The 12,228-nt window shown below is 49.4% G+C and overlaps 1 protein-coding gene across 1 annotated transcript in view; it reads right to left on the bottom strand.

The window, feature by feature from the left end:
* marf1 (meiosis regulator and mRNA stability factor 1) overlaps positions 1-12,228 on the bottom strand; it is a gene marked incomplete at its 3' end in the record, with an annotated part of 25,225 nt that continues 12,997 nt past the window's right edge. The window contains 9 exon segments of the mRNA XM_030350565.1: positions 1-237; positions 1,025-1,252; positions 1,885-2,087; positions 3,011-3,144; positions 3,666-3,808; positions 4,830-5,050; positions 5,578-5,756; positions 8,220-8,339; positions 9,187-9,426. Of these exon segments, the coding sequence (XP_030206425.1) occupies positions 1-237; positions 1,025-1,252; positions 1,885-2,087; positions 3,011-3,144; positions 3,666-3,808; positions 4,830-5,050; positions 5,578-5,756; positions 8,220-8,339; positions 9,187-9,426 (1,705 nt within the window).

The raw sequence follows: 12,228 nt of genomic DNA on the forward strand, positions 1-12,228 counted from the left end.
CTCCACCAGGTAGGGCAGGCTCTTGAGCAGCTCGCTGAGGGACAGGAAGCCGTATTCACAGGGGTTGAGGGTGAGGGCGTGGGCGGCCAGGTAGCGCTGGCTGAGCTCCTCCACGCTGACGCCGGCCTCCGGCTGCTCCTCGGACATCAGCAGCATCAGCAGCTGGCAGGTCAGCAGGCGCAGCGACTTCCTGTTGATCAGCTGCACCTCGCGCTGCCCATCAGCCCCGTCCACCACCTGGGGGGGGACAAAGAGAGACAGAGAGAGAGACAGAGAGAGAGACAGACAGAACGAGAGACAGAGACAGAGACACAGAGAGACAGAGAGACACAGACACCGCACACAGAGACAGACACACACACACACACACACACAGAGAGAGAGAGACCACACCCAGAGACGCTCACACACACACAGAGAGAGACCACACCCAGAGACGCACACACACACACACACACACACACACACACACACACAGAGAGAGACCACACCCAGAGACACACACACACACACACACACACACACACACACACACACACACACACACACACACACACACACACACACACACACACACACACACACACACACACACACACACACACACACACACACACGAGGTTAGCAACTTCCTGAATAGCCTGAACAATTTTGAAACAATCCCGTACACATATCCTTATGAATAATGATGAAAAATGTTTAATCATTAGCCATTTATTTATTGCTTTGTATGAAGACATGCTTCGGCGGCACAAGGCTTTGAGGAAGAGTCCATAATACCGACTTCCTGGTAGCCAGTGGGAATGATAGACCAATCAGTGACGGATGTTTGCAATGCAAAATCACTTCTTTTAACACTCAGATTTGATTATTATTTGATTATTAATGCACTGACGCGGCAAGGGCAGGGCGGGCTGTTCATATATCCACAACATCTGCCACCACGCTGCCAACAAGGCCTCCCGACTCATCCCGGCTCCCCCCTCGTATTCCCGACCGCGCGGCGCGGCGCGGCTCCCGTTACCTTGACGACGTGGCAGAGCTTGGCCAGCAGGGAGGGCAGGGAGGCGGCGTCGTAGTCCTGCAGCCGCAGGCCGTAGCCGAAGGTGCGGCCGTACTCGGCCAGCAGCAGGCTGACGGGCAGGGAGCAGTTCCTCTGGGAGCGCAGCAGCTTCACCAGCTGGGCCGCCAGCGCCTTCACACGCTCCACCTCCGTCAGGGAGAGCCCCTTCTCCTCCCCGCACTCCAGCACCTGGGGGGGGGGGGGGGGCACAGAGGTTAGGAGGAGGGTCAGGCCAGGAGGCAGCACTACACGGGACCACTCAGCACGAGAAGGCAGTGCAGGTTCTTACTGTAGCAAGGTTGAAGATCTGTTTGGTACAATTTGGCTTTGACGCTTTTAACTCAAATTGTACGTGAATTCAGACTCATTCCGCATTCTTGGATGTCTGCGTCTACAGGACATCCCAGCGTCCAGGCAGCGACGGATCCATCGGCCAATCAGAGTGCGTTATGCAAATACACGCAAGGACACTGTGTATTTGCATAACACCCCTTGTATTACAACCCGGAAGAACACGTGGATACGTCAGAAAGCCCCCATCCTTCGACGGACGCATGTAGTGTGAACGAGGCGCAAGGGTTCCGAGTTCAATCCCCAAACCCCTACACTAACCGGACCCCGTTTCAATACCCAGAACATTAGGCACTCGTTATTCAAATATCTAATTACAAGAACAACAATGAAAACAATACATCAAATCCCTTCAACACGATATAAACATCTGATTAAAAGCTCCATATACGCCACCATACAACATGACACTCTTTGTACTTGCGATGACGTCCCAGAGGGGGGGGGGAGCTGTGAGGCCATCCACTCACCGTCAGCACCTCGGGGATGGCGTCAAACAGGTCCAGCAGCTTGGTGAACCCGTAGCAGGTCAGCTTGCACTGGCGCCCGAAGTGGTGGTGGTAGGTGGGGATGAACTTGCTGAAGGCCATGCGGCAGTGGGGCTGGTGCCGCAGCAGGTCCACCACCTCCTTCCCAAACTGCTTGGTGCGCTCCATCTCCTCCGGGGTGCGCTCTGGGGGCCAGAGGGCACAGTTAGAGACGTTCCCATATTGATACAGGCATCGGAAATTACTCCGATACTGCCTGAAATGCAGTATCGGGTATCAGCGAGTACGCAAGTCTGTGCCCCGATCTGATACCATAACGCGAGTCGTTTACTACACGGGCAGAGAACATCAAACACTACGGTGTGATGCTGCGTTCGTTAACAGTCAGAGGTTGGAAGTCAGATGGGAAACACGTCTTCTCCGACCTACGAGTGTTCAAGCAAACAAGTCGGAAAAACATGGATGCTCACGCTTAACTACTAGATTCCAAATTATGTATTATGATTATGAGTGTAAATGATATAGATCTGAAAATTAAAATTGTCGACAGTAAGTGAACCGACTTTTCATTGCTGTCATGGCAAGAGAACCCTTGAATAAGAGCAAGTGATGTCAGCAGTTACAATGCTGAATGATCCATCGGTATTTACTCGGTATCGGCCGATACTGAAGTTCAGGAATCGGTAAGGCAACATTATTCAGAATATTGGAACATCTCTACAAGCATGCACTGCTAGTTCGATCCCCAGCTCCTCCTAGCTTAGTGTTGATGTGTCCCTGAGCAAGACACCTCACCCTAACTGCTCCTGACGAGCTGGCTGTCGCCTTGCATGGTTGACTCTGCCGTCGGTGTGTCAATGTGTCTATTAACCAATGAGTCTCTTTGGATAAAGCGTCTGCTAAACGCCCTAATTGTAATCACTAGTTACAATATGGAGTAACCCCCCCCAGAGAAGGAGGAGACTATGAAAACACAGACCAACAGTGTCCTGTTAAGAAGACGAGCTGGAACTGCAGGTCCAGACATTACCCAACCGAGCTGCAGATTGAACAGGTTGAACTAAAAGCAGCCCTTTCCCTAAGGCGTTATCCGTGCGTGTGTGCGGACCTCTCTTGGGGACGGAGATGACCAGGTGGGTGTCTTGGCGCGTGAGGGTGACGGTGGTCTCGGGCATCTCGTTCAGGAGGTCCATGAGTTCACAGACACCGTAGTCCATGACCCGCCAGTCTCTGGAGAAACACCTGAAGGGGGGGGGGGGGGGGGGGGTGGTTGAGAAACGCGTGTACAGCCAACCAACCAACCAGCAATAAAACCATACAGATGTCACCAAATTAATAAATCGTGTAACCAAGATTAATAATTGAAGCAACGTCCAGAAGGCTGACTACAGCGGTACGTAGGCGACTTCAGCCAAACACACAGGTCTCAATCTCTGGATGCGGCAATAAAGTCAATAGAAAAGTAATGCAGCTAATGTGCTGAACAAGCAAGACCATAGTTTGTATTGTCTCGCTGGAAGACTCCAAGGTTGTCAAACAAAGCCCGTCCATGGGCACCCTTTTATGCTAACAGTAAGGATGTTCATAGAACCCGGTGCCAAGCGCTAACATCGCTAGGTTACCCATCCCCGTATACAACAGAGACAGCTAGGGTAAGAGGCCAAGTACTATTTTTAAGTGCATTTTTCTATTTTAAGTAAACTATCCTTCATGGAGACGGGTTGGAGCTCAGTTGGAGTCTGGCTGCAGAACAGAGCACTGACCAGTGGTAGGCCTGCATGAAGTCCTTGATGGCCACCTGCTTGCTGGCCTGGAACTTGAGCAGCTTGAGCAGGTCCTGAGTGAAGCGCTTCACCTGGGCGCGGTGCGTCAGGGTCAGCAGACGCTTGGCGCCCATGCCCAGGATCTGGGGAGCACCAACACGACACCGTCAGACCAATATTACATATATACTAGTGCTGTCAAGCGATTAAAATATTTAATCGCATTAATGCCATAGTTGACTCACGATTAATCGCAAATGTTTTTTCTATGCTAAATATCCCTTGATTTCTTTGTCCCATTAATTGTTCTCATTTTAATGCATTGGCTGCATTGGCTTGCCTTGTGCAAATGTTTTTTATTGATAACAACATTGGCATATACTGATCAAAACAAGACGATACAAAAAAAACCCTATAGTGCAATTAAACGATGAACATACAAACATACTGCCTTGAACATAGCAGTCAGGCTACTGCTTCTATGTTTTGAGCCAAAGGAAAAAAAAAAATAGATACATTTAGTTAATCGCGCGATAAGAAAATCGCCGTTAAAATTGGTTTGCGTTAACGCCGTTAATAACGCTCTTAACTGACAGCCCTAATATATACACATTACAGGTCATAGCCGGTGAGAAAGTAGTACAGGACACCGGGTTACAGATCAGAGTTCTGTAAAACAATATGATTTATGCATGACAGCATTACTCAAGCCTTAGTTATTAGGGAATAAGACGGAATATTCTGCCCCATACACTGATTAACACGGAATGGTCGAAGGATCCGAAAAGGAAAAACAGGCAAGCCAAACTCTGATGTTCAGTTATTTATTACACGATTAAGTTATGAGTTCAATAAATAACTGCTTACTACAGCCAAGGTTGTGTCAAGAGCAAATAAAGGCGTGATGGCGGAGTGAGTGCGTGTGAGTGAGTGCACGCTTGGGGGTGTGTGTGCGTGCGCGTACTTTGGGGTGTGTGCGTGCGTGTACTTTCTGGTGTGCGCGTGTACTTTGGGGTGTATGCGTGCGTGTGAATGTGTACTTTGGGGTGTGTGCGTGCTTGCATGCGAGTGTGTACTTTGGGGTGCGTGTCTGTACTTTTATGAGTGTGTGTGTGGGCACGTGCTTGCGTGCGTGAGTGTTTGTGTGTGTATGTGTGTGCGTACCTGCAGGACGTGGGGGACGGCCTCCAGCAGCTCCAGCAGCTTGGGGTACCCGTAGTCAGAGACGCGGCACTGCTTGGCGAAGTGGTGGTGGTAGGAGGGGATGAACTTGTGGATGGGCAGCAGGCAGGCGGGCTGGCTCTTCAGCAGGTCGATCACCTCCCGGCTGAACTGGATCAGCTGGGGGTTCCCCACCGGGCTCTTGGACCGCTGGACCCACGGCTCTGGGGACGGAGGGCGATGGGGGGGCGGGGGGTTAGTTTGACAGGTGTGGTTAAGGTTAACCCGAGGCTATAAACTAACCATAGTTCAGTAAAGACTCAAAGATCACCCCACTGGGTGGGAGGTAAACGTGGACACTCATTTGAGGAACTTAAACACAGAGTGTGACCCCTGCCTGTCCTCGGGAACTAGGAACAGTCTGTACTTTACATGAGCTCAACACAACATGCATCGTTGTCATGGAGACACATTTGCATGTTTTCCTCAAGACTCTGAACTTAACCACCCCTAGTACAAATAAGTGACCCTAAATATGCTTCTTTCTCAAACATTTTAGGTGCGCAAAATCTGTTTTCCAAAAATCAAATAAAGGGTATTTTGGAGCAGTGTTATCTAACGACATCTTTAAATTCGAAACCCCTAATGCAAGACAAATATAGTGCGAAACGATCAGCAGGAGTCTTGTTCACCAAACCTGTGAACTAAAGTCAGGGTCAGAGATAGGATTATGGTTGTTGTCGTGAGCTACCAGAGTTGGGGGCGGGTGGCTTGTTGTGGATCCACTTGATGACCTTGAAGCCGTTCTGGGCCGTAACCACGGTGATGCTGGGGAGGCAGGTGATGAGGTGCTCCAGAGAGACAGCGCCCTCCTGTGTCTCATCGCCCAGCTGCAACGGGCCGAACTCTGCCGCATAGCATTCTGGGAAACTGAGTCACACACACACAAACGCACAGTAAGAATCCAGTGGTCTTTTCATCTGCCCCAAAATGAAACCAAAAAGTGTAAGAACTACTGCATAATTAATGTCAGGGACAGTAGTACATTTACATTGAGGGTCATTTAGCAGACGCATTTAGCGTTTTAGTAAAATAAGTCCATTTGTCAGAAGAAGGAGAAACAACAATATATCTCTATCTGTACAGTTAGCATGTTCATAGAACCAAGCGCCAAGCACTAAAAATTATTAGTAATAGGTAATAGCAGTAGGATGATTAGAATTCTATATGAATTCTGGATAAAAGGTTGTAGGTTAGAACCACAAATTACAACGGTTTTCCTGCAGGCTTCCTTCAGCAAGCCACCCTACGTCCTCCTCCTCATCTCCCCTCCCTTAAAGCCCTCCTGATGACCCTACGTCCTCCTCCTCATCTCCCCTCCCTTAAAGCCCTCCTGATGACCCTACGTCCTCCTCCTCATCTCCCCTCCCTTAAAGCCCTCCTGATGACCCTACGTCCTCCTCCTCATCGCCCCTCCCTTAAAGCCCTCCTGATGACCCTACGTCCTCCTCCTCATCTCCCCTCCCTTAAAGCCCTCCTGATGACCCTACGTCCTCCTCCTCATCTCCCCTCCCTTAAAGCCCTCCTGATGACCCTACGTCCTCCTCCTCATCGCCCCTCCCTTAAAGCCCTCCTGATGACCCAACGTCCTCCTCCTCATCTCCCCTCCCTTAAAGCCCTCCTGATGACCCTACGTCCTCCTCCTCATCTCCCCTCCCTTAAAGCCCTCCTGATGACCCTACGTCCTCCTCCTCATCTCCCCTCCCTTAAAGCCCTCCTGATGACCCTACGTCCTCCTCCTCATCTCCCCTCCCTTAAAGCCCTCCTGATGACCCTACGTCCTCCTCCTCATCTCCCCTCCCTTAAAGCCCTCCTGATGACCCTACGTCCTCCTCCTCATCGCCCCTCCCTTAAAGCCCTCCTGATGACCCTACGTCCTCCTCCTCATCTCCCCTCCCTTAAAGCCCTCCTGATGACCCTACGTCCTCCTCCTCATCTCCCCTCCCTTAAAGCCCTCCTGATGACCCTACGTCCTCCTCCTCATCGCCCCTCCCTTAAAGCCCTCCTTATGACCCTACGTCCTCCTCCTCATCGCCCCTCCCTTAAAGCCCTCCTGATGACCCTACGTCCTCCTCCTCATCGCCCCTCCCTTAAAGCCCCCCTGATGACCCTACGTCCTCCTCCTCATCGCCCCTCCCTTAAAGCCCTCCTGATGACCCTACGTCCTCCTCCTCATCTCCCCTCCCTTAAAGCCCTCCTGATGACCATACGTCCTCCTCCTCATCTCCCCTCCCTTAAAGCCCTCCTGATGACCCTACGTCCTCCTCCTCATCGCCCCTCCCTTAAAGCCCTCCTGATGACCCTACGTCCTCCTCCTCATCTCCCCTCCCTTAAAGCCCTCCTGATGACCCTACGTCCTCCTCCTCATCTCCCCTCCCTTAAAGCCCCCCTGATGACCCTACGTCCTCCTCCTCATCGCCCCTCCCTTAAAGCCCTCCTGATGATCCTACGTCCTCCTCCTCATCGCCCCTCCCTTAAAGCCCTCCTGATGACCCTACGTCCTCCTCCTCATCGCCCCTCCCTTAAAGCCCTCCTGATGACCCTACGTCCTCCTCCTCATCGCCCCTCCCTTAAAGCCCTCCTGATGACCCTACGTCCTCCTCCTCATCGCCCCTCCCTTAAAGCCCTCCTGATGACCCTACGTCCTCCTCCTCATCGCCCCTCCCTTAAAGCCCTCCTGATGACCCTACGTCCTCCTCCTCATCGCCCCTCCCTTAAAGCCCTCCTGATGACCCTACGTCCTCCTCCTCATCGCCCCTCCCTTAAAGCCCTCCTGATGACCCTACGTCCTCCTCCTCATCTCCCCTCCCTTAAAGCCCTCCTGATGACCCTACGTCCTCCTCCTCATCGCCCCTCCCTTAAAGCCCTCCTGATGACCCTACGTCCTCCTCATCGCCCCTCCCTTAAAGCCCTCCTGATGACCCTACGTCCTCCTCTTCATCGCCCCTCCCTTAAAGCCCTCCTGATGACCCTACGTCCTCCTCCTCATCGCCCCTCCCTTAAAGCCCTCCTGATGACCCTACGTCCTCCTCCTCATCGCCCCTCCCTTAAAGCCCTCCTGATGACCCTACGTCCTCCTCATCGCCCCTCCCTTAAAGCCCTCCGGATGACCCTACGTCCTCCTCTTCATCGCCCCTCCCTTAAAGCCCTCCTGATGACCCTACGTCCTCCTCCTCATCGCCCCTCCCTTAAAGCCCTCCTGATGACCCTACGTCCTCCTCATCTCCCCTCCCTTAAAGCCCTCCTGATGACCCTACGTCCTCCTCCTCATCGCCCCTCCCTTAAAGCCCTCCTGACGACTGAACAGTGACGGGCCCCAGCGCGGGGGTGTACCTGAGGAGGGGGAGGGTGCCGTCGTGGCACTGCAGCAGGCCGTGGACCTGGGGGGCCATGGCGCTCAGGGACATCGCCACGAAGGGGATCTGATACGAGTCCGGGTCGAAGTCCGCCTCACTGCGTGACGGATAAATACACAAGGTGGGCTTTGAACACCAGCTCGCACACAGCAGGGTTTTTGTTCATACGTTTCAGAATACAAACCAGGGGAGGGAAGTTGGACGAATGAGTTCATACGGTAAATGGACTGCATTTATCCAACACTTTCCCAACCAGTGGCCACTCAACGCATTTTACAATATCGCCTCACATTCACCCATTCATGCACAAAGTCACCCACCGACGGCGGAGTCACCCGCGCAGGGCGACAGCCAGCTCGTCAGCAGCAGTCAGGGTGAGGTCCTTTCTCAGAGACACCTCGATACTCAGCTAGGAGGAGCCGGGGGCCACACCAACAACAACCTCCCGGTTACAAGTCAACCAGCTCTAGCTCCTGAGCTACTGTTGCCCTACTGTCTCACCCGCCCACCCACCCGATCCCTCACCCGTCCACCCACTCTCTCACCCGCCCACTAGGGCTGCTCGATTATGGGAAATATCATAATCCCGATTATTTTTGTCAATATTGAAATCACGATTATTCAAACGATTATTTTTGAGTCTGAAAACATTTTTGTTGAACATATTTATTCAGCATGTCTCTCCCAAAAATAACTTTGTAACTGACAACTTTGAAATTTCACCTTAAATATGTACACAAAATGGTCAAAAAGAAAAAATGTCCAATCGAAAATAATATACTGATATGTATCCAGCTGTTCTGCCCTTTCTATAAAACATAATTAAAAAATAAAAAAATAAAAAAATTGAAATCTCGATTATGTTAATTTTGTGATCGTTTGACCCCAAAAAATCAAAATCGCGATCAAATTCGATGAATCGCTCACCCCTACCGCCCACCCACCTGAAGTTGTGCAGTGTGGAGTGCTGCTGGCAGACGGGCTCGTGGTACTCCAGCTCCTCAAAGACCACGGGGCTGCTGCAGGCCGAGGAGGACGCCTCCTGGGACTGGGAGGACCCCAGGGGGCTCTGCCGGGCCTGGCCCCCCGCCACGAGGCACACCAGCCGGGCCCCGCCCTGGTCCCGCACCGCCACCACCTCCGGCAGCCGGTAGAGGTCCCCCACCGCCAGCCTACGGGAGAACCTGCCCCGCAGGAGAGAGGCGTGGTGAAGATGTGGTCGGCACCAGGGGCGATTCTAGGTTCTGACTTTTGGGGGGGCTCAACCCCAGGAAGTCACAGGGGTATATGAAGTATATAAAAATTCCTGTCCAAGATTTTTTTTTCCACAACCTTTATTTTCTTAGTTACTATGCTGTTGTAAGTCTAAGCCAATAACTGGCAATGTCAGCTAAATAATGCAGTTCAGAACCACTAAAGGGATGAAAGGAAAAAAGACTCTTTGGATGAAGGAATAATAAATGGATATGAACTGTAAGAACAAATTTGAGGTATATTACAATTCCTTTGTGTAAGTTTCACTCAAAAATGACCATATTTTCCTGAATAGGTTACTGAAACACATTGGTACAACATGTACTAGAATAATAATATGAGAAACAGACCACTATTTCGGGAGCACTAAATTATGTCGCCTCACTTTCATGGACCCATACAATTTTAGAAATTGTATCAACATAGTTTTATAAAACTTGCGATGCAAAAAAATCCACAAGTACAACATGTACTAGCCGAATACTACGAGAAACCGACCACTATTTCGGGAGCACTAAACTATGTTGTCTCACTTTCAGGGACCCATACATTTTTATAAAACTTATGATGCCAAAGAATCTTGTTGTTCTGATGCAAAAATAAAGGGGTGCTAATTTTCAGTTTAAAATTTTTTTATTTTATCAGCTTTTACCGGCATTATTTTATCAGCTGAGGGCGTTTTCATTGCCATAACAATGTGAGATAATCAACAAGTACAACATGTTCTAGACCAGTGGTTCTCAATTATTTTCTGTCATTCCCCCCCTAGGAGACAGACATTTCTTCACACCCTCCCAGAATTGAAATAGCCTACTATTGAGACCCTGCTCATATTTATTTATTTAGATTAATAAAATTAGCGGAGATAACATCTGGAACCACTTAAAACTATTTCCAAGTTCAGTTTATTAACTCAATTTGTAACATTTAAAACAAGACTGCCAAGTCTGTGAATCTCAAAACAGAGAAACAAGGATTCACTGGGGTTTGCATTTAATTAAAAATATTTGTAAACAGTAAACCTTGGTCACTTGTCAGCTTCATCAGCTTATTCCCTTTAAAAAAAAAATGATATATGTTCATCTTTCAAGCATGAATAAAGACACCAAGTCCCTCTGTCATGACTTTGTAAGATCAAAATTCTTGTAAAACTTCTGACCCTTGGTATTATGTTTATTTAAAATAAAATAAGTAACTTATTTAAATAATTAAGACACTAAGTCCCGTCTGCCTTTTGCTGCCTTTTTTAATCAGCTGAAGGAGTTTTCCTGAGTCTCATAGCATTAGAACATGTTGTATTTGTTGATTAGCTCACATTGTTACGTCAATGTCAACACCCTCAGCTGATAAAATAATGCCAGCGTTTTTTTCAACCAAAAAATAGCCCCCATGTCAACATTTTCCCTTCCTTGCACCTTATCATGCTCTTCATGCTGCGCAGCATTACAAGGCTCTGCTGACTAAAACATGATGCAATTCAAGAAGAGGAAGAGGTGAAATCGCCTTGTGGTCACCTGTCATTTAATAGACATCCGACAGATTATGTCAAGGTTATAAAATGATTATTATTATTATTAATACCAGGTCATGTTATAACACAGCTGGAAATCGTGGATTTTCTGATAAAGACTAGCTAGCCTCTTTGACAGACAAAACAGCAAAAACTATGTTAGGTGCGCTCGTGCTGCATTTTTGGTTTTGTCAAACAGGAGACGCCCACCCACCAATCAGAGGTTAGAGATTCCTGCAGGAAGATTGCGCTCGATTTCACTAGCCCATTTGAGCCTGTTCATTAGTGTACAGCATCCATCCTCTCATTGCTTGTGTAAAAAAACCCTGTAGAATATTAGATTTGAAGACGAAACGATAGGGTGGGCTAAGGCAAGTTTTGGGTGGGCTTGAGCCCACCCAAAAAAGGTCTAGCTTCGCCACTGTCGGACACCATTCAGAGCCTCAGTTTGACCCAGTCACTGGGTTCAACTCAAGGTCCAGTGATGGGAAAGTTTACATATTTTCGCCCTGCGTCCCTCTAAAAGGTGCGTTTACACCAAAAGACATTTGTCGCCCGTTCGCCCACGTTTTGTCACGCGACAAATCATAAACTGGTTGGGCGAATTTGCTGCAGTTTACCCCGGACTGCACTGCAGGGAACGGTTGGACGCTGATTGGCTGTTACGTTACAAATGTCACTCAGTGGCCACGCTGTTGAACGCTGATTGGCCATCATCACGCGAATGTCGCGGCAAAGAGGAGATATTTCAACTCGAGCAAATTTTTCGCGCTGCAAATCCTCGTAAACGCGCTCGCCTGTGCAGGGAGAAAGTGTTACGCGACAAATCAAGATTTGCGTCTCTACGTTGACTTTGTATGGAGTTGTGTCGCCCCTTCGCATTTGGTGTGAACGCACCTTAAGAGCTCAGAGCTCCGCAAGGAGAGGTCCAAGGGATTGGCAAAAGCTTATTTATTATACAGTTCCAGACAGGTTTATGGAAATGCTCCCCAATAAAACTATAGTATTGGTTAACCAGATGGTAGTCAACAATAGATGACACACGTCATGATGGGTTATGGACAAATACATACGTTGTTTCGTCTTCAGCATCTAAGCTCCGTCTCCTACTCCTTGCACTGTTAAGCCACCCTACCTGTTCCTAGCGTTATCTAACATAAACCTTTGTGCCTGGTGTATACCGTTCACATAAGCAGCAGGGATCCCCTTATGCATTCTTCTA

This window comes from Gadus morhua, chromosome 3 (genome assembly GCF_902167405.1).
Source record: "Gadus morhua chromosome 3, gadMor3.0, whole genome shotgun sequence".
Lineage (NCBI taxonomy): Eukaryota > Metazoa > Chordata > Actinopteri > Gadiformes > Gadidae > Gadus > Gadus morhua.